General features: G+C 39.2%; 1 protein-coding gene across 1 annotated transcript in view; it reads left to right on the top strand.

Annotated features, from left to right (window-relative positions):
- The window catches only part of COL1A2 (collagen type I alpha 2 chain), a 38,047-nt gene extending 21,955 nt beyond the window's left edge, over positions 1-16,092 (top strand). The window contains exons 28-52 of the mRNA XM_084209879.1: positions 11-64; positions 164-217; positions 1,007-1,051; positions 3,129-3,227; positions 3,895-4,002; positions 4,782-4,835; positions 5,406-5,459; positions 6,017-6,070; positions 6,179-6,232; positions 6,339-6,446; positions 7,407-7,460; positions 7,550-7,603; positions 8,145-8,306; positions 8,527-8,634; positions 9,071-9,178; positions 10,110-10,163; positions 10,272-10,379; positions 10,591-10,644; positions 10,972-11,079; positions 11,713-11,766; positions 11,898-12,005; positions 12,391-12,637; positions 13,057-13,250; positions 14,846-15,088; positions 15,677-16,092. Of these exons, the coding sequence (XP_084066005.1) occupies positions 11-64; positions 164-217; positions 1,007-1,051; positions 3,129-3,227; positions 3,895-4,002; positions 4,782-4,835; positions 5,406-5,459; positions 6,017-6,070; positions 6,179-6,232; positions 6,339-6,446; positions 7,407-7,460; positions 7,550-7,603; positions 8,145-8,306; positions 8,527-8,634; positions 9,071-9,178; positions 10,110-10,163; positions 10,272-10,379; positions 10,591-10,644; positions 10,972-11,079; positions 11,713-11,766; positions 11,898-12,005; positions 12,391-12,637; positions 13,057-13,250; positions 14,846-15,088; positions 15,677-15,823 (2,487 nt within the window). The 3' untranslated portion in view covers positions 15,824-16,092. The remainder of the gene's footprint in view (positions 1-10; positions 65-163; positions 218-1,006; positions 1,052-3,128; positions 3,228-3,894; positions 4,003-4,781; positions 4,836-5,405; positions 5,460-6,016; positions 6,071-6,178; positions 6,233-6,338; positions 6,447-7,406; positions 7,461-7,549; positions 7,604-8,144; positions 8,307-8,526; positions 8,635-9,070; positions 9,179-10,109; positions 10,164-10,271; positions 10,380-10,590; positions 10,645-10,971; positions 11,080-11,712; positions 11,767-11,897; positions 12,006-12,390; positions 12,638-13,056; positions 13,251-14,845; positions 15,089-15,676) is intronic.
- Positions 16,093-22,908: the final 6,816 nt, after the last annotated feature.

Genomic DNA, 22,908 nt, shown 5'->3' with positions numbered 1-22,908 from the left:
TTCCACCCAGGGCAACCAAGGTGCAAAGGGTGAAACAGGTCCTGCTGGCCCTCCTGGCTTCCAGGCAAGTAACTGTGTGCTCTGTTCAATCTCATCCATGGCTCTCAAAGCATGAAGAGCTTCTGCCTTAACTATATTTGTATTCTTGTTTCTTTACACTCAGGGTCTGCCAGGTCCCTCGGGTCCTGCTGGAGAAGCTGGTAAACCAGGCGAGAGGGTGAGTGACAGGCACAGCATTCCATGGATGGGGCAGGCATTGCATGAGGGCTGGGTTTGCAATGGCACATGAGGTGGAGCAAGAGCCTGTTGAATCTGTTTGCCAAAACAAAGCAATCGGGGTAACATGCAAACTTTAATAGTCCCTTTTACATTGGAGCTTGCATCGTACTTGCTTTTTAAAAGCTTTGGTATGAAACAGAGCAAAGATAGTCCTTTGCTTTTGGGGCCTTAAGTAGCAATAAACTATGCTTCTTCCCCCAGAAGAGACAGTACATGAAAAATATTTTACTTCCCATTTCTTTCAAAGTCTTCAAGGTTCAGTCTAACCCGCACTACTCCATTTATGTTTTTGCACCTCAGCTGATTTCAGGGAATGTACAATGGCATCCAGCTGAGGTGGTTCAGTTGTAATTCATGCTCTAGCTGCTGCACAGTTACTGTGGGATGGACTCTTCAAATTGTGCATCCTTTGTGTCATTATCACCTTTAACATTTATAGTTCCATCTGTGTCCCTGTAAAAGAGTTTCCATTGTGTATACCTGAAAAAGGAGCTTGTAATTTAATAACTAACTCCTCAGATGAAAAAATATTATCTAATGTCTACCTTGAGATACTGTGCAGCTGGAGGAAGAGAGCTTATTTTCTATGTATGTAATAGATTGTCTGAAACTGTCTGAAACTTTCCAATATGCTGTTGCAATTTGAGAATTTCTATTTGTTGCTAAGAAACAAAATAAAATTTAAGTAAATAAAATAAATTTTACCTCTATATCTACTCTCTTCTAGGGTCTTCATGGTGAATTTGGTGTCCCTGGTCCTGCTGGTCCAAGAGTGAGTAACTCATTTGAAATCTGGTAGAGACTGTGTTAATAATGTGTTCAGTAATAATAGTAACTATGTACATTTCCATGTTCCTCAAGGCAAAAAGCTTTTCTCTGTTACAGAATAGTGTATTGCAGCAGACTCCCAGGAAGGAAGGATAATATTCTCTGCTCTTTGCTGGTGTCAGGGTATTTGAGTTAGGGTTAACACAGTTGCCAGTGCTAGTAAACTTCTGCATAAGTATGAATATTACCCAAATAATGATATCCTGTATTAACCTTACAATGAGACTGTGGATGATAAAGGACTGATCCTGCACTGTTACACTGAGGCCTGATGAGTATGAGAGTTTTCATCTGCAGTGCCTGTGCACAGACCTTCTTAGCCTGACCATTTCAGTTTTACAATCCTTGCTAGGCAGCTCCTATCTCCCCAGTTCTGTCTTTGAATAAATAATGGGCTGAATTCAGAAACCAGAATAGTCATTAGAACGTATTGCCTCCCACTTCCCTTTAGTTCTGAACTGTCAATAGACATCCTCAAAGAGCTTGGTGTGGATGCCTTCCTGCACGGCAAGATCCCACTTATGCAGAGCAAGGTGTAGTTTATAAAGGGCTCAATTAAGTATTTGCTTTCCAAATCTGCCTCTAAAGAGGTTGATATTTGACCTACTTTTGTTGCTTCTTCTTTTCTTCTGACTTCCAGATTAAATGTATCCAGTGAAAAATATTCCCATTCACTCTTATAAGTTATTTCAATCAGTTTAAACAGCACTTTTTCTCCCTATGTTTCAGTGCCCTGAGCCTGTATCAAAAACCATGTGTGCTCTAAACTCTCATTTTGCCATTTCATCCAAGCCAAGTTCCCTTTGTCATACAGTAGGGCAAGCTCTAGCTCTGCTCTATCTTGCCCTAAGCATCACATCACATCACATCAAGCCCTCAGTGTATTTCATCCAGTATTCCATATTAGGTCTTACTGATGCTTTATCTACAAAACTGACACTTCCTAAAAGTACCCCACTGCTTGTCCAGATCACATTTTCCTTTTGCATGTGTGTGTCATATTGTTGGCTATTACCTTTCCCTTTCAGTCTTTTTCACCATTGAAACCTCCACTTACAGGAGAATTTGCAGTTTTGGTGTCTAAGTAAATGGTCTGGTGCTTGCACTCTTGAATTTTATCTCTTTGCTGTGACAGTCATCTAGCAGGTTGTTCACGTCTTCCTGTGTAGTCTGCCAATCCTTCTTCCTGTTGACAAATGCTTTTACCTATGTGATATCTGCATATTTCTTCTTTTTCTGCTTCTCTGTAATTAACAAAATGTATGAAAAAAATTAATTCAGGAACATGTCTACAATATAAATAATATAAATCTGTTGCATCATTGATGCTTTTTACTGGTGTGCTAACTCCCCTTAAGTCAGTTCTTTGACCACCTCATAGTTCTTATACAAATTCCAAATTCTCCAGCATAACTAAAAACTCCATTATACCTTATCAGATTATTCACTGGTGTCCAGCTTGATCATACTGAGATAATTTGAGGTATCTTTAGTAAAACTAGTGTTTCTATCTTTTGTACATCTGTTGTGCATTTAAGTTGAGTTTCTGGCTACTCTGACATCTCCAGATCCATGATGAAGAATTTATATACCTGTTACATATACCTGTTTATAGACCTGTTTATATACCTGTACATTATACCTGTTATAATGTACAGGTCACATTAGTAGGCTTTAGGTGTTATTCTCATGTCACCAGGCATCTGCCACTGTATAAATAATTTCTTGCCAATAACTATCCCTTTAATTTCACCAGATTCCATTATTTGTCCTAAAACAGAATCTCCATTTGACAGTAGAATGACAGACAATGTTAACAGAACAAGCACAGTAGCCAAAATCCATGTTTGAGAAGCATTAAGACTTTAGTTTTCAGCTGTTGTCATGATGCAAGGCCTCATTACTTCATTTTGTTATTTTTGTGTCAGTTTTTATGACCAATTTATTTCATAGCTGCACAATTCTAATTAAAGTTTTGTTCAGATAAAAATGTGCCACTCAGATCAGACTGTCTCCTGTAGGGTGAGCGTGGTCCTCCTGGCGAGAGCGGTGCTGTTGGTCCTGCTGGTCCCATTGGAAGCCGTGGTCCCTCTGGCCCACCAGGCCCCGATGGTAACAAGGTATGACTTTGCCAGCTGCCATTGCCTTACTGTTGAATTCCTGATCAATGCAGTCCAAAACATCTCTCCAAGTGGTGAAGTTCCATCCCAGCTAGTCCACACTAATATTAAATGGATTTATGTTTAGTAATATGGATGATGGGAGGGGAAGTCAGTTTGAATACAGGTTGTCAGCTGGGGATGCTGTTATTCTGTTTGGAGACAGGATCTGAGATTCTGACCAAAATTCATGCTGACTTCTGTTCATACCCACACCTACTTGTACACAGGAAGCTCTTGTCTCTAGTTAGCAATATTTTCCCCCAAATATTAGGGCAATAATAAGTGATCATCCTGCAAATGATGATGTTGGCTTGATGCTAAGTGAATCTGGGTCTTAGTTTTTTAGATTTCCATGGCTAGTCTTTCTACTGAAGTTTAATTTGGAAAATGGACCTAAAACCTCAGGAGCCCATAGAATCAGAAAGAGTGTTCACAGCTAGCATATTCAGTAGCTGGAAAAGTAAAACATGTACAATAGCTCAAGACAAAAATGTTACTGCTCACAGTTTACAACCAAGTAGAATGGTGGGCAGAATAGTAATGATGATTTTGTTCCAAATTGTGTGACTTGACCCTGACTTATGTGATCTTGACCCTGACTTTTATGATATGCTGTTGCTGCTAGGGTGAGCCTGGCAATGTTGGTGCTGCTGGTGCTCCTGGTCCTGCTGGCCCTGGTGGAATCCCAGGAGAGAGAGGTGTTGCTGGTGTTCCAGGAGGCAAGGGTGAAAAGGTAAGATTGACAACTGGCTTGTTATTGTACGCACAAGTTTGAGAGATGCCTAAATTTCATTAAGCTGGAAAAACCTGCAGATTACCCCAATGTGACTTTTATTTACTGTGAAACTGTATCCGCAAGTAGAGGTTTTCGTCTAATGGACTGTCTTTTCTAAGGTGCTATCCTAAAACTTTTTAAAAAACACTGTGTATTGACCTGCAGAATATTGAAGAACACTGGACTGTATTAAGGAAAAAAAGACAACAGAGTGCTGATCTGGCTTCTTGACTCTAGTGGTGGTCTGAAAATAACTTTTTGTTATATGAAACATGTGGCATTTTATGTGTCCGCCCATGTGACATCATTTTAATAGTTGTTTTCTTGCTTCATATAGAAGGTATAACATTAATACCTAGAAGAACTTTTACAGATAGCTATCTCTTGACCCAAAGAAAAGAGATTTTGAGGGGGATTTATATTCATCATTTGTAATGTACATGGACATGATTTTCAATTTCAAATTCCATTCAAAATTCTTGCTACCTGAGAGAAGCCAAGAAGGCTTCCCATGACAGACAGCATGCCAGTACTCCTTTCAAACATTCACTTTGCCACTCAGTACCCACTCAGCAATAAGAATAAAAATAATCAACACCCATTTCTCCAGAAAACCTATCATAAGGTTCTTGTATGATGTCTAAGTAATGCACAGATACTCAGCAAACAGCTCAAGATTTCTTTCATACAAACTGTTGTGTTCACTACCAATACAATTTTCCCACTGTGTGTTCCAGGGTGCCCCAGGTCTGAGAGGTGATGCAGGTGCAACAGGAAGAGATGGTGCTCGTGTAAGTATCTTCTGGTTCTACTTGACTTTACCTTGCTACACCTCAGAAATTAAATAACTGAGAAGAACGTTCAGAATTTGCATTTCCCACTGTATTGCATTACTGCTTGTATCTGCTCATTTTTTATACAAACAAATGTAGTTCTGTTGCCCCTTGTCCAAGGATGATTGAATTCAGGAGGAGAGAGAGAGAAAAGGGATCACTTCTCATGCATGCAAGCAGAGAAATTACATGAGCAGAGTATGTCACCGACATTGCACAGCTGCTCAGTGTGCTAGTAAACTTTAATTTCATGGGCTCAGCCCAGGCAGTTAATTTTAAAGACAGCCTGCAGAGTTACACAAAATGATCCTTAATTTGAGATTTCAGGTTTCTTTCTTAGGATTCATACTTAGGGAAGGAAAATAACAGAATAGGTTTTGTTTCATAAAATCATGTATCCTTTATATTGAGAACACCTGAAAGGAAGTTAGTTCCACACCTTTCTTCAGGGGGAAGGAGAAAGCTTATTTATAGCAGTTGGTCCTACTTATATTTGTCTGAAACAATGTCCTGTCTCTTGGCCTATAGGGTCTCCCTGGTGCTATTGGTGCTCCTGGCCCTGCTGGTGGTGCTGGTGATCGGGTAAGTCTACTCTTTGAATGAAAAAATGCCTTTTTGGTACAGTTTACTCACACATGAATGTTAAAGATGATTTCCATAAAAACCAATTCCATCTTTCTAGTTTGCACCAATTCTTTAAGTTTTTCAGATTCAGGAAGCAAGAGCTTTTGGGACTATTCAGTGAAGCTTGCCATAGGACCCCAAACCTTTTTCTAAAAGGGCAGGGAAAGGGATGCGTGTCTGCATGGCAGTGGGTTATATCTGGAGAGGATTCTGATTCAGCTTTGGGCTGAATTTTTCCCACCTGAAATTAAACTCCACAATCCTTCTCACACTGTGAGAGGAAATTTGATACAATGATGAGTAACCACCTTAGCTCAGAATGATACTTTATGCTGTCTGAGAATCATTAGATATAATTAATACAGGGTAGATCAAAACCAGAAGCATTTTCAGTAACATCCTCTGTACTGGAGATCCAAAGAGACTCACTATATGTATCTGTACCACAGGAGCACTCTTGTTCTGGCTGCAGTTAGGCCATTTCCCAGTGTCAAAATGTTTTGTCTGTCTTTTAGGGAGAAGGAGGTCCTGCTGGTCCTGCTGGTCCTGCTGGTGCCCGTGGTATCCCTGTAAGTTGTAATTTCTACAATTATTCCTGTGTCAAAGACATGATGTTCAGAAAACTGCTCTTTTAAAGATCGTTCTAACCAGTCATCTCTTCTTTGTCCTCTCTCTAGGGTGAACGTGGTGAGCCTGGTCCTGTAGGTCCCAGTGGATTTGCTGGACCACCTGTGAGTTTTGTTTGCACTTTGCTCATAAAACCTTCCTGCCATAACCTTCCTCTATTTCCACTGCAAGGTTTTCAATTCCTCATTTTGTCTGTTTTTCTGCCCACAGGGTGCAGCTGGTCAGCCTGGTGCTAAAGGCGAGCGTGGGCCCAAAGGACCTAAGGGTGAAACTGGACCAACAGGTGCCATTGGCCCAATCGGTGCTTCTGGACCACCAGTAAGTGAATTGTGTTTTTGTGAAATGCATCTTTCTCAACTGGGCCATGCAAGCAATGTATTAGCCTGAAAGCCTTGAATTCTGAAAAGGTAATGAAAGAAATTAAACTTCAAGCTAGGCTGTGAGGAAAGTTACCCTGCTGATTTTCACACATTATGTAAATTTTATCAATCTATTTATGTGGGCTCAGATCGTGAGTCTGGAACTGAAATGAAGAGAAAATAATAAGTAATTTTCAACTTGCTCTCAAGATCAGCAAAATCACTCTGTCTTGGACCATTCAGGGGGTGATTGTGGGTAAGTTCTGAGCTGAGGATGTTGACACTTTTCTCTTAAAGATGGGATGTGCTGTCACAGTCTGATTTTCGGACTCAGTCATCCAGAAGAATTGGTGCAAATTTGTCTGTGCACCCATTTGCACATAGGCTTTTCATGTGCTGACACCTTTATAGGCCAAAGCTGTATACTGCCTCACATGGATATTACTGGGGAACAGGTTGAAATGATGCAAAAAGTCAGACCCATGTACTTCAAATACCACAAAGTGTTGAAGGATAATGTGGCTTGGGTTACTTATTGTATGATTTTAATAACAATACCAGGCTCTTGCACCAAGTGGCTGTATTAGTCACACAGTGCAAACAGAGGATTTGATTTTGCCCTGCTTTCACATTTTAACTTCCACATTTGTTTAGATGCATGTAACATTTGCAAGGAAATTAATCTAAATCATAAGTGCCTTATGCAACTTTTCTCAGGCCTTATGATACCAATTCAAAATGTGTGTGAGAATTTAATACCTTATTGTTAAGATAGGCTACATGGTTTTGGGCCCAGTCCTCCTGCTGCTGTAAAAATCACCCCTAGCTTTTGCTCAAGTGAGACTGAGCCTTATTCTAAAAAGAAAGTATTAATTGTTTTTGATTGATCCATCTCTCTTTTTCAATCCTTCCTATTTAGGGTCCTGCTGGTGCTGCTGGTCCTGCTGGCCCTCGTGGTGATGCTGGTCCTCCTGTAAGTCTTCAGGCTTTTAGTACATTGTTGCTTTTCATGAAGGTATTGTTTCCTTTAAACCTAATCTTCATTTTCAAATTTGTTTTTAGGGCATGACTGGTTTCCCTGGTGCTGCTGGAAGAGTTGGTCCTCCTGGCCCTGCTGTAAGTAACTAATGAAGAAATGTAATGGGAGATAAGTCATCTTGAGCAGGGGAAACTCACTCTGTTTTGGAATGGGAATCTTTTTTATTTTTCAACAAGAAATTCTCATTCTAGATTGACATTTGTAGTCTTTTCTTTTCAAAGGTGTTTCCAACCTTTACCAAAAGGCACTTCTTTTTTTAGATACTGTAGATTTAAAGAAATTTTAAGTCCTGTTATTCAAAGCAAATAATCCTCTTGAAATGGAAGATACTTGGTTTCTCATTGCAATTCATGTCTCCAAGAAGAGACAGATCTATATTTTCCCACCAAATTTTGCCACTTTCACATGCCCAGAGTTTTAGGGGAAAAAAAAAAAAAACAGCAGTCAAATGATTCTACTGCTTCCAGCTCTCCACTGCTAACAAAGCAATAGAAGTTGCTGCTTTGGAGCAGCTGATGACCTGTTTATTGCAAGGGACTATTTTTTCATCTGGACTTGAAATGAAATTTTATCCCCAGATCTATATTGTAATGGTATCATATTCATACTCAATCCTAGGGCATCACTGGTCCCCCTGGTCCTCCTGGCCCAGCTGGCAAAGATGGTCCTCGAGGTCTGCGTGGTGATGTTGGACCTGTTGGCCGCACTGGTGAACAAGGTATTGCTGGCCCACCCGGTTTTGCTGGTGAGAAAGGTCCATCTGGAGAGGCTGGTGCTGCTGTAAGTTACTGAGTATCACATCTCATTAAAATGTTTCTCCTCTTGTGAATGTTATGGCTTCTGAGATACATTTGGTGTTTGTGAAGTGCTTTTCTAGAAATTTCTTCTGTGATCTGCAAAAATTGTAAGCAAGAATGCAATTTTCCGTATCATTGTCTGATGTGTATGTTCTATTTTATTTGTGTCTATTAATATAAATATTATTCTCTTCATGTCATAGGGTCCTCCTGGTTCCCCAGGTCCTCAGGGTATTCTTGGTGCTCCTGGTATCCTCGGTCTGCCTGGCTCTCGGGGAGAGCGTGGTCTTCCAGGCATCTCTGGAGCAACAGTGAGTATATGTTTAGTTAACTGCTTTAAATAGATAACATGTAATTAAAAAGAAAAAACCCACAGACTTGAGGTCCTGTCTGATGGGGAGCCGGGGAGATGCAGATTATGCTGTTTTCCTTGCTGTTGGAAACAGAGGATATGGACCTACCTGACATAGATCAATGGAAGAAATTATGGCTTGTTGCAGACAAACCAGAATTATCTGCAAGTGAGCAAATTTCTGAATGTCAGAAATGTTAAGAGGTTTCTAGTAGTAAAATTTAGAATGAAGATAACATTTGCTATAGATAGGTATATTTTTGTGTCCTGATTCTTTTTTCCTTCCCAAACTCATTGCAGTGAAATGCTGGTCTTAAATAAAGGCTAAAAGTTCTGTAAGACTGGTTTGTGTTGTATTACAATGTCACATTTTGTTACAACTGTTCCTGCATTAGGGTGAACCTGGTCCCCTGGGTGTTTCTGGTCCTCCTGGTGCCCGTGGTCCCTCTGGTCCTGTGGGTTCTCCTGGTCCAAATGGCGCTCCTGGTGAAGCTGGACGTGATGTAAGCTGTCTTTTATCCTCTTCAGGCTTATTTTTCTTTATTCTGATCCAAATAAAAATACTCAGAAAAAGTGGATGGAGCTGGAGGCTGTTCTGCTAGCAAACTTGCAGAATTTCTTCAGAGAAAATTATATCAGGATCTTTATAGATATGGATTCTTAGGCCCAACTAGGTGGCAGACCTTTTTAAAGCAAAAGTTGTGGCTGAAATACATCCAAAAGTCACTCAGAATATTTTCACTTTTTACTTAAATGCCAAGAAAGATGGAATGGGGAACATACGTATCTTTCATGAAAGTATAAAAACTGCAGCCATATCAGGGAAGTTTATTTGATAACCCAAAACATAGTTAATACATTATGAATAAAAATCTTGCAGAGACTTTGCAGAATTTCAAGGAGAACAGAGAATAGTAATTTAAAAATCCCGAACTTTGTTTCATTGAGATTTTCTGAATGAAAATGGGTTTCATTGGACACAGCCTAAGTGCTGAAGTGAAATTAATATTCACAAAGGAAACCATTTAACCTTGTGAAGTACCACAGCAAAGTGATTTAGCTGTGGCTATTGTTTAGGTTCTTTTCCCTCCACTGGCATTTTTCATCTAAAAAGAAAGTCTCAGTTTTAAAAGAGTGCAAGCTAGTGAAGACCACTATTGCCTCAGCTTTTTCATCTAGACAAATGTTGCAAAGCCCAGTAATTTTTTCCTCTACTGAACCTAAAATATTTGAAGACTATTTTAGTTTTCTGAGAACATTAGTATATTTAAGGCATTTGAGAATGACATGTATAAGGAAGAGGTTTTTTTGTCTTTAAGATTTATACAATCCTATCTCAATATCCTCTCACTGTAAGCAATTAAACTGAGGTACAGTTCTATGTGAGATGAAAGGTGATGGAATTTAGTAATTTTTTTCATGGTATTTTAATAGGGCAATCCTGGTAATGATGGTCCTCCAGGCCGTGACGGTGCTCCTGGCTTCAAGGTAACTTGCTTCTTTTTCTTGTATTTTATTGTCATGGAAGAAATATCCAAATATGTGTTAAGTCAGTAATAACACAATGTGTCTCCTGTTGCATTCCTTTGTTCCCAGGGTGAGCGTGGTGCTCCCGGTAACCCTGGTCCCAGTGGTGCTCTGGGTGCTCCTGGTCCCCATGGCCAAGTTGGTCCTTCTGGAAAGCCTGGAAACCGTGGTGAACCTGTAAGTTGATGATATGATTATATACCTTAACTTTCTAGATTTAGGTCTAAGAGGACTATGACTTGCCTATAATATGTACATATATACAAAGTACTTCCCAACTCTGCAATCTATATAGATAATTGCTTCACTTTCTCCAGAGATGTGTGAGCATGGAACCCTCATTAGAACAATATACAGCAGTGACATGTATTCTCTATTCTTGTTTCAGGGCCCTGCTGGTGCTGTTGGTCCTGCTGGTGCTTTTGGTCCAAGAGGTCTTGCTGTAAGTTTGATTTTTAAATACATTACCACATTGAAGAAAAGAAAACATGCTTTATCGATAAGGACTCATAACTGTGGCCAAGGGGCCCAAACAATAATGCTTAAGGACCTGAAAATATTTAGGAACTTAGAATCTCAATTCTCTTTTGTGGGATCAATCCTGAAGCTTTTAGGATTTGCACTCTTCCTGGGTGTGTAAAGGGGACGTTCATTATATACACTGGGATATGACTTAATGTAGAATATTTACACTTAATTCTGGCTTTGACAGGAGTATGTTGTTTGAAGCCTTCTAATTTTTTCCTTTGACACCTATATTCCTTCCTAGGGCCCACAAGGTGCACGTGGTGAGAAAGGTCTACCTGGTGATAAGGGGCCTAGAGGTCTGCCTGGCTTGAAGGGACACAATGGATTGCAGGGTCTTCCTGGTCTTGCTGTAAGTAAATGATTTTCAGGGTTTTGAATATAATGAGCAAAAAAACCAAAAAAAGGTCACACTAGCAAGGAATTACATATGCACAATACAATATGTTAATGCCACTTACTCCATTCTTCAGCAACTTTCAAATGAAGAGTCATAAATAGCCTCTTTAACATTCAATGGTTTTTGTACAAAATTAAAGATTCTGGTATTGGCATTAGACTGTGACTACCATTAGTTCTCTTGAAGCTCAACTGCATTTGGCTATCAAAGAAGTAAAAAATCTTCTGCCTTTGTTTTAGTATTATTTCTTATTTTGGCCAGAAACTGTACTACTTTTATCTCAGAAAAGCTGAAGTAATTTGTGGATTTTCTTCCCTTTAAATTTGGGTATCAACTTTAGGAATTCTGACTTTTCTTTTAAAACCTTCTCTGAAGATCAGAAGGAACAATATAAAGAATTTTAGCCTCTCTACTCTCTTCCCAAAACAGGCATTTTATGCCCTAACTCCGCTAATAAATGTCATTAGCCTAAGAGTCCCATTCTCTGAACCCAAATACACATTACATACATTTCCCTCTTGAATCAAGCAAACACAAACACGTTCCACTGCTCTTTTTTTGATGACTGTGTATCTTTCCCAATAGGGCCAACATGGTGATCAAGGTCCTCCTGGTAACACTGGCCCTGCTGGCCCAAGGGTAAGTGAATTTCAGAATATATTCAAATAACTCCCATTCTCTTTGTGCAATATATAAGTATGCTCCCATCCATATGAATCCCTATTTGTAGCATTTTTACTGTCATTTAAACTGTTCAAATTTCCATTTAGGGTCCACCTGGTCCTTCTGGTCCTCCTGGTAAAGATGGTCGCAATGGCCTCCCTGGACCTATTGGCCCTGCTGGTGTGCGTGGCTCTCATGGTAGCCAAGGTCCTGCTGTAAGTATAAACTTTTTTTTGGTTGATTTAACACGTTTATGTTATAGCATAAGCCTAGTGATTACATCACTTCAGAAGCCTAATAATGCACATGGTTTTATTTCTTAAAAAAGATATGTAATATTAGGGAAATGTATAATAGACCTGAACTAAAAGGTTTTTTTCTCTCCTTATGGCCTGAGTGCAAATGCGCAAAGGAGATGTGGTAGTTCTGCACTGTGCATCTTCCACTGCTTCAACCCATAGCAGTCGCCACAGCGCTGCCTCCGATTCGAGCTGAGGGTGCCAGCAGTTAACCAGGACTATGCATGGGTGGAAGCATTTCATTAAAAGCACCGTATCTCTAACAGAATGCTTTTTGTCTTCTACTTTTGACAAACTTCAGGGTCCTCCTGGCCCTCCTGGTCCCCCTGGCCCCCCTGGTCCCAATGGTGGTGGATATGAAGTCGGCTTTGATGCAGAATACTACCGGGCTGATCAGCCTTCTCTCAGACCCAAGGATTATGAAGTTGATGCCACTCTGAAAACACTGAACAACCAAATTGAGACCCTGCTGACCCCAGAGGGCTCCAAAAAGAACCCAGCTCGCACCTGCCGTGACCTCAGACTTAGCCACCCAGAATGGAGCAGCGGTATGTTAGTGCCAGATGTTTGCCCTTTCTGGCTCAGGAAGCACTTCCAGGGCATTAGCTTTCTTCATTGAAAGGTATCCTTGGCCAGGTGGCAAAAAACCTAAATGACAAGGAAGAAGTTCTTTCTGCCTCCACTGAAAATAGATACAGTTACATCCTGAAAAGCTCTTTGTAGATATTGTTGCACATTATTGCAATAATTTTCCAAAAATAACACAAAAATATTTAACCCTTGCTTTTAAATACAGTTTCTTATACATTAACAATCCAAAATACCTGTATCCCACTTATCACCTTATTATTGCACCTAGCTGTGATATTTATGGCCTGAGTTCCTATATATCAGACAAGTGAATATGAACTGCATGCAAAGTTTATGCTGAGTGAACCATGATTTACATTTCTTCCCCCAATGGCAGGCTTCTACTGGATTGACCCCAACCAAGGCTGCACTGCAGATGCCATTAGAGCATACTGTGATTTTTCCAATGGTGAGACTTGCATCTATGCCAACCCTGACAATATTCCTGCCAAGAACTGGTATATCAACAAGAATCCCAAGGACAAGAAGCAGCACATATGGTTTGGTGAAACTATCAATGGTGGCAGCCAGGTAAGTGATGTATGGCAGGGTGATTGTTTCCTTCAGCACCATCTGAAGAGTTCTCAATTCACTGACTCTCAGAAGCAAGCAGATAAATTAGGTTCTTAGGGGAGAAATATGAAAAAGCTATCTACCTTTTATCTCAAGGGCATAGAGCTCTGATTCTGATTTAGATCAGTTTCTTAAAAGTACTTTTCAATATTGTTCTAACTTTTCTTGGTGTCTGCAAATGATCAATTCAGCCTGACTAATGGTTATTGCTAAGGGAAGCCTGGACTGGAATATGGTACATATAAAGACATTCCAGAAAATGTCTGAAAAGTTAAGAAAAACATCAATCTTTTAAATTGATATTTTTTATACACACTATTCCTGGAAAGATATCTATATTACACATCACAGATTCTGAGTGCATGCCACCATAACATTCAGAATTGTTGGTATAAGTGAAAACAAGAGCTACTACTTGCATGTTAGACACTGTCCCAGCAAATTGCAAATACATCACTTTTTTAAAGCTAAGGAGATTTAATTACCTAATTCTTAAATGAAATGGAGTTGATATTGTGATGAAGTATCTAAGATGAGATTTAATCACATTGGATCAGAACAGTCTAGGGTCCTGTTTCTTAGAGTGGCTAAAAGTAGATGCTGTAAAAAGACTATAAGAGTGAAGAAAATATTTGTACCATCCACAAACACTAGTGTTCTAAAAAAAGTTTCAAAACTCTATCAAAAAAGGTTTCACGGTTTTATTGAGACAGGCATTGTTTGTGTATCTGTAGGAACAGTAGATTATCTTCCTTGAACTTATCTGATCTTGTCTCTGAATCCATATAAATTGCTAACACCATACCTTGGAACAGAACTCTACAGTTCAACTACATCCACTCGTGTCTGGTTGTCAGTCTACCTCCTACTACTTTTAGTTCATGCTCTTTAGCTCTGGAGTGGCAATAGAAAAGTGATTGCAGACTTGTGATTCTTTTTTTTAAAGCTCCTAGCTGTCATGGTTTAAGCTCAGATAGAAATAGGTAACATTGCCACTTTCTCAACTCCGTCTCTCTTCCCACCAATACACCCTAGTAGAAGGGGGATGAGAATCAAGGTAAAACTGGCTTGTTGAGATAAAAACAGTTTAATATTTGAACATAAAATATAGTAACAATGGTAAATAATAATGATATTAAAAAGGAAAACAATAGGTGATGCAAAATGTCATTGCTAACCACCTGCTGACTGGTGCCAGACCGCCCTGCTTCCTGAACCCAGACTGGCTGCCTTTTTGGGTTAATCCATCCCAGTTTATATATTGAGCATTATTTTTTATGATGTTGAATATCCCTTTGGCCAGCCCAGGTCACCTGTCCCAGCTATGCTCCCTGCCAGTTTCTTTTGCACACTTCCTCAACATCAGTGTGTTTTCAACACCATTCTCATTCCAAATCCAATACACAGCACTGTATCAGCAACTGAGAAGAAATTAACTCTACCCTGAAGCTGAAACCAGGACACCAGAGCCAGAGCGGCTATCACTCATTTTCATTACGAGCATCCTCCTTTCCCCCACAATACAATTGACTGGGTTCCTCTCTGTTTTTCAGTTTGAATACAATAGTGAAGGAGTGACCTCCAAGGATATGGCCACCCAACTCGCCTTCATGCGTCTGCTGGCCAACCATGCCTCCCAGAACATCACCTACCACTGCAAGAACAGCATTGCCTACATGGATGCAGAAACTGGCAACCTTAAAAAGGCTGTTGTGCTGCAGGGATCCAACGACGTTGAGCTACGAGCTGAAGGCAACAGCAGATTCACTTTCAGTGTTCTCGAGGATGGCTGCTCTGTAAGTAACACAGAAACCACGGGCATGGTGACTGCCCAGGCCTAAGCATGTGGTTAGGGATAGAGTTGTGCTTTAATTCAGAATTAGATTATTGGTCAAACCAGCAAAATTTTGCCTGGTGAAGATACATAGCCTACAAACCCAACCATGGCAGATCCTTAACAAGTGGGAAGGAAGAGATTACAAAAAAAAAATCCTACCTTGTACTGTTCATGTGGCCAAAAAAAGAGTTTTCAGAGGGACCAGATCCAAATTCGATGTAAACAGAAGATTGATAAGAAAACAATGCGCATGCTGTAGAAGGGGCAGGATCTTTAAGTCCTAAAACAATCAGGCAGAGTTCTCTTAGGATCTAACATCATTTTGAATAATATGGTAGCTTGCATACAGCATCACATCGGACTACAGAAGATTCAAGTAAATATTTTCTCTTTATTGGAGATCTAAATGGTTGGATGTGAGTATCTGATTTGCAAACAATACAAGCAAAATTAATATGAAATTATTTCAGGAATTATCCATTCAGGTAAAACAATTCTTAATACTGTGAACAATGCAATAACAACTGCAATGAATCTTCTCTTACAGAGAAAGAACAATGAATGGGGCAAAACAATCATTGAATACAGAACAAATAAGCCATCCCGCTTGCCCATCCTTGACATTGCACCTTTGGATATTGGCGGCGCTGACCAAGAATTCGGTTTGGACATTGGCCCAGTCTGTTTTAAATGAATGAACTAAAATTAACTTAAAGCCTCTCCCAAATTATTCTCTTGTCATTTCTTTTTATAATGAAAGCTGACTCCTTCCATTTCTTCTGTTCATCTACTTGCTTAAACTCTGGGCGAAAGAGAAAGAGAAGAATTGATTGGAGCATTGTGCAATGAAATTTAATACAGCCCCAAATGGACTTGGAAGTCTTTCAAGATTTAACACCTTGTTTTGGGAAACGTCAACCTTTGTAAAGAAAAAAAACCAAAATAAAAAGTCATGAAAGTTTGCACCACTTGTGGCCTTTGAATATCTTCCACCGAGGAAGTTTAAATCCATGACTTCCAAAGGGTTAAACTACCTCATACACTAAATCAAAAGTGATCCACATCTTTTGTAGGAACTTCTCCATATGATCTGAGGTACTTTCAATTCCACTCAAAATACAGTGGTGCTAATTGCATAATAACAGAGTATCTTTCCAATACTTGAACTTTGATGGTGCTAGTAGCATTTAAAGTATTGCTTCTCTGTTTCTTTGAAGTCTGTCTTAAAACTTAGGATGTCCTGTCTCACCCACAGGTTAAGCATGTGGATAATTTTTCTTCCTCTTTGTCTTCTTCCTCCAAAATCAGGTGTTCCCGATTTTCAAATTTCATTTCAATCTTCTACTATGGTTAAAAAAAAAAAGTCATCATTTCTCAAAAAAAGAAAGAAAGAAAATGTATTTTGTATATGTGAGATGTTTAAATAAATTGTGAAAAAATGAAATAAAGCATGTCCAGTGTTCCAAAAGAAACTATTTAATTACTTGCTTAGATACATTGGAGATTCTCAGACCAAGATTTTAGCACATTGCTATAAAACATTTTGTTAAAGCCTCAAAAGATTGCCTAAAATTCTCTTAAGAGTGTGATTTTCTACATGACTCTTCATTTCAACACTAACTTTTGAGAAGTTCTCAAGAAACTCAGTGCCTCATAGTATGAGAAGTTCAGGACCAGAAATAACTTCATCCTGTTTTCCAACTAGTAAGTAGGATTAATGGCTGCAAGAAGGATCATCATCTTACTTAAAGGGGGAAGGAAAATGAAAGTTTTTCACTTGAGGACAGAAAGCTCCTGGCTGTTGATAGAGCTGTGCTGGCTGATGCTGGGCTGCAACCAGCAGAACTGTGTCTGTGCACTTTAGAAAGGATGTGCAGAAATCTATGCCAAGAATCTCAAATTTAGTTCTTGTCAGGAAGGTCAGTATTAGGGCCTTACAGTTTCTTCAGTTGTGTATGGGACACAGGACCATATGCTTTTGCTAACCTTAATAATTTACTGTCACACAAATCATCACAAGAAGCAAAGACTTCTCTGAGATCATTTAGAAGACTGCTGAAAACCCTAAATGAGCTGCAATTCTAACAGCCATGTTTTTGTAGTTGGGAAGGTGCTTGAGAGAACCCACTGAGGACCATGAAGACAACAGCAAAATCATGTAAGGCAAGAGGTGAGGTCGCCAGACAGAACACCCAAATAGTGGCATGAAGAAAATATCCAGAATAAAGTCCCTGTAACCTGAAGGAAGCATCACTCCAAAGATTAGCAGCTGAGAGTCTGAAGGCAGATCCAAATTGGTGCAAGGCGGAATAAGCAGTAAAATCTGTTTCTAAAGATACTTTTTTTGTTGTTCCTGATTGCAATGAACTGATTAAGGAAAATAGGACAAATATCAAAACATAATCTTGGATGCAGCTGCTATGTGCCTGCAGTTCTGTGCTGAATTAGTAAAAATGAGAATTTCCATTATGAAATATAACCCTTTTTTTTTCACTGAGTAAAACATACTGCAGGTAAATACCTGCATTTACTCATTGGACCATGATGATTCTTAAAATATTATTATTATAAGCATTTTTTTATCATTTCAAAATAAATTTGTTGTTGCAAAAACAATAATTCAATATTTGAAAATAGTAAAGACTTTCTTTCTAGAGATTAACTACAAGACGGGAAGTTCCTACAAAGACTGAAAAGCTAAAATTTCATCCCTCAGGTTATGCAATTCACTAGAAGGTATGCAAAGGTTATTGCCAGGATAGGGAGGTGGACCTTTGTTGCCTGGGGAGAAAAAAAACCCCCAAAGCTAAAGGAACACATGAGTTTAAAAAGGAAACTACACCTAGCAAACAGTGTCTCCTTTTGTCGTCTTTTGATTCCTCCTTTTCTCTCTGTGATCTATTCCATGGCATATCCTCCTAGGCAGAGAACACCATTCTATCAGCCCTCTGATAACATCCAAATTATGTGTTTTCAGATCTTTCAGAGGCTCCAAAAGCAGCCTCATTCGGAAAAAATACATAGTGTTTACCTCACAAATTCCAGCCTCATTAGCGCTGGAAAGGTATTCAGTCTGCCTTGCAGGTTTTCAGCTTATCAGAATTTATTGCATGATCAAGTATTTTGCTTATGCTATGTACAGTATTGAAAAAACTGTCTCTCAAAGATCATAGCTGCAAATAAGAGATAAAGGGCAGACAGGGCAGAGAGCCTTAATATTGTCTAGTTTTGGGAATAGAAGATGTTGAATAAACTTCTGGTAAAGTGATCTTAATTATTTTTCGGAATACTCTGTCTCCCTATAAGCATTATCTTTGGAGAATTTCATTATCAGCAGCAATATATCTATACCATTAGCATAAATTAACTAATATAATAATGTTTACATTTGTAACAAGATAGAATCTTGGAAGGAAAGGAAAACAGCTGGAGTAACTAAGTGAAAGGCAAAGTTTGCAGCAAAGCCTGGCTGTACTGCACCAGAACAGAATTGCTGGGGAAGCTCTGTAGAGCTGGGTGGAGAGACAACTGACGTGTAGTGCTCGGTTGTGACACAACTGTGCAAACCAAAGTACCACAGCATTCAGACCATTGTCCTCCCTGGAATATGCAGGATTGATAACCCTCACCTGTGTGATCAATGAATATGTTCTGTCTATCAGCTTCTCTTGCACCATCCCCCCAGGAGATGGACAGAGATTAAAAGGCTCCTGTCAGTATGTACTTCAAATTATATCTAAGCTGACTTCTGATATCTCCAGTGCAATATTCCTTTTTGTATCCATGCAGTTTCCCATTGCAGCAGGCTCAGCTGGCAGCAGACTGGGATCTCTGTAGCATGTGCTTTTGCATTAATATCGCCTAAGTAAGTAAAAACTAGAGGCAAGGAGAACACCATCAACAGGACCAACATTGAGCAAAAAGAAACTCAACCCATGAAGCACAGTTCTAGAAGGGGCAGTTGTAACCCCACAGCCACGTAGGGAGAAACACTAGCCACTGGCAATTATCTTCAGTATCTGAGTTTATCAGTCTAAAATATGAATACTGTGCTACAGACAAATATCCTTTAATACAGGTGATTGACAAAACAACATTAACAGACAACATATCTGCACTTCCACCTCTCAGGTTTAGGCTGAAGGTTTTGACATGAATTTTGATTCATTTTCTTGTAGAGGTTTCAGACAGGATCTCCTAGAATCTGCCTTCCTACCACCCTCTTGGTGAAGTGTTTTACAGTATTAGAATCATGTATCCAATTCCAATAAGATATTAGCAAGCTTAAATAAAGCTATTAGATGTGCAAACAGAAGTGACCCCTAATTCATTTAGCTTTAATCGTGCCTCATTCTGAGCTCATTAGAAATCCACTATTTTTCTATAGGGCTCCCCCTTGAATCTCAGATGCATAATGAATGCAATCTACAGTGCATAAACAAAGAAATTACTGCATGTCTATATTCTAAGGCTGGAATACATTTGTCCTTTGCTGAAAAACATGTGGTTGGATATTACATGAGCAAAATTTCCTACACATGAATCCACGCTTATGTATACGCTCCAACTACTCAGGAAATTATGATTCTCATTAAGGCAAATATAACTATCAAAACAAACAGATCATTTGAATATTATTTTGAACACAAGCATTTGAAATACATAAAATAAATTCCAATAATTATTATCAATATCTTACTGTGTTCAAGCTACAGAAACTGGACCTTCAGGTGAAACGAAACTTTTCCCAAATGCCAATTCTGAAGACGCAGTCAAACAGTAGAGCAGTTCTCCAGCATTTTCATAGGCATTGTGCACCACCTACTGCCTCACATACTAATTACCAGCCCCTGAAGACTGTTTTTCTGGGGCTTTTATTCCTAAATTCACTGTCATTCACAGAATCACAAAATATTCTGAGTTGGAAGGGATCTACAAAGATCACCTAGTCCAACTCTTAAGTAAATGGCCCATAAAGGTATCAAACCCACAACCATGGTATTATTGGCACCATTCTCTAAGCAACTGAGCTAATCTCAGGGTTGTAGCAGTCAAAATCTTCTGTGCCAAGACTACTCTACAGGCTATTTCTTCAAAACACCAGCATCAGAACTCACCCTAAATATGCACTAACATATGAGAAGAACATTCATCCAAACAGGAAAGCTTTTGGAGCAAACTGCAGGCTCACTCAGGGCACAAAAAAAGACAATAATTAAATTTACCTTTTAGTTGTTAGGTTCTGTCAATCTGAAATTATCTTCTCTATAGAGCAGTGTAAAAGACAGGATTTTTTCTTCATTAAATATTTCCTCCATAATGACTGTCAGTTTTTCTGTTTTTCAATTTTATCCAGAGGGACTTACCACTACTTTTTGGTTAAGTTATTTAACATCTCAAGGTGTAAATCTCTTGTCCCAATATATCCCAGTATAGTCTCTACAACAGTGCAACAAGAGGAGTCACCCAAACACAGTCTGACTTAATTTGGGGAAAATACTTTTCATTATTCTTTCTAGTTAATAATAAGCTACCTTCTCATTTATTCTATTTTTTCAGCATTTAACAGGGAATAAGACTAATTCCTCAGTTTGAAAGAACATCCATTGCTATTATGGCTGTCTGTACCTGCCTCTATACCACATTTGCTTTACCATAGTCATCTAAAATCTCAATTCCTACAGAAGCTGCCCACAGCCAAAATTACTTGTTCCTCAGATTCTGCAATGAGATCCAAAGGACCTCTGCTTCTTCTTCTTAGGAACAGCAGAGAGCAAACCACACCCATGAAGAGCACCTGCCTCACAGTAGACAAAAAGTAGAATTACAGTTTTACTTTATTTCTCCAATCTACTTTAATTCTCATACAGACACAAAAGATGCATTAGGTACAATAGATACAGACAGATACAAGAGGTCCTTTGAAATTTTTCAGTTCCATATGTGATTCTGGAGTACAGTTGCAAATACTTTATTTCATGTAGTTCCTATAACTCTCAGTACTATCCAGTTTCTGGAGACATTAAGGGCTAGGGTTAAGAATTAACCCTGTGGAGGATGAGCTGGTGGTTTGTGCCTACAGATGACAGTGTCCTTGTCTGGCTCCACGTGAGAGGAACCAGCATTTGATCTCCCTCCTCCAGTGCTGGGATGCCCTCAGCCGCTTTGGGAGTATGGAGTTCCTGGAGACTCAGGAACTACATTCCTGCCCCCCATCACCTTCCTCCCACAAGTTAACCATTAAATATCTATTTTGACAAGCACATCCAAGAGTAAACAATACTGCTTCTAACACCTTGCTCATGTTTAAGGCAGTGTTCTCTGGCCCTATATACAATGATATTACCATCTCTACAGCTTTTACTCTTGTGTGTATATCAGGCTCTTATAAATCTCTTTGTTGTAATAAGACTTGGGTATCCATTACAGGTATGACACCCCGATAACAAAATTATGGGCCAAGGACTGACCTATGGATTAACGGAGTTTCTCTCACACACTCTTTCTTGGTCCATAGCAATGTTCTTACCTTCTACTTATTCTCTGCTGTAGAAGCTTAGTCTAAAAATCCATTCCCTATGTTAACTCTACATAAACACTGCGGAAATTTCATATGCAACAACTCAGTAGCTGTTTTCTGTGGTCTTTGTCTGAAAACTCCTTTACCTCTTTTCCTCTCACATGAAAATGCACTGCCGAGACACACTATGGAGACTACTTGAATTGATTTCTACTGACTTTTTCATCTGTTTCTTAGTATGCTTATGAAGTTAAATAGATTTTTTTGTTTGTTTGTTAAACTCACAGCCTTTTACAACCTGAAACTCTGAAATTTAGGACAGCATGACTCCTAAAAAAATATAAATTTTAAATTCATTATTTGATATGATCTCCATCTAGTATGTTGAAAACCAACTGGGATTTGTATTCCATTTCCAAGTTGCTTTGTATGTTCTAGGAAAACAGGTCTGTAGAAAGAGAGCTCTGTGAGAGAAGGGTAGGCTCATAAAATGGAATCATAGAATCATTGAGTATTAAAGGGTGGGAGTGGACCTGAAAATTCATCTAGTCTTGATCACTCCTTGCAGGGGCTCCTCCCACTACACCAGATTTCTCAAGGCCTTATCCAACTTGGTTTGATCATGGCCAGGGTTGGGGTACCCACAATCTTCCTAAACAACACGTTCCAGGGTCTAACTAACCTCACAGTAGAAAATTTCTTCCTAATATCTAGCCGAAATTCTCCCTCTTTCAATTTATACCCATTATTCCTTGTCCTATCACTACAGCTCCTGAAAAAGAGTCCACAAGAAAGCTGCTGAAGGACAATGGGCTCCAGCGGTTTCATGGCATATGGATTTGTTCTGGTTTTAGGCTTTAGAGAAAGCCATACACTATTAGTTAAACCTTTCAGTTCAAGTATTTTTAAAGCATAAGAAAAAACAACACATCAAAGAATTAGATCTACCTGTCAGTCATCTAGCAATTATTAAAGTGGGCTATGCACAGGAGATTTAAAGCTAAGGGAAAAAAACAATAGCTCTCCTGTAGATTCCAACTCACCAGTTACACAAAATTGCTGGAAATAGCACAACTATTCAGTTATCTGTTAATTCCTAAATGACAAATCTTTGCTAAGCCTGAGGTGCATAGTAGCCCATGTTGATATTTTGGATATATGTGTTTACATTTCAACATCATAAAATAACACAGATCCTTTACAGCTCACAAACAACACAACAGAGGCCCATACAGACAAATACCTTTGATGGAATAGGG

This window comes from Fringilla coelebs (assembly GCF_963513975.1).
Source record: "Fringilla coelebs genome assembly, chromosome: 1".
Lineage (NCBI taxonomy): Eukaryota > Metazoa > Chordata > Aves > Passeriformes > Fringillidae > Fringilla > Fringilla coelebs.
This window is presented reverse-complemented; position numbering and strand designations above follow the sequence as displayed.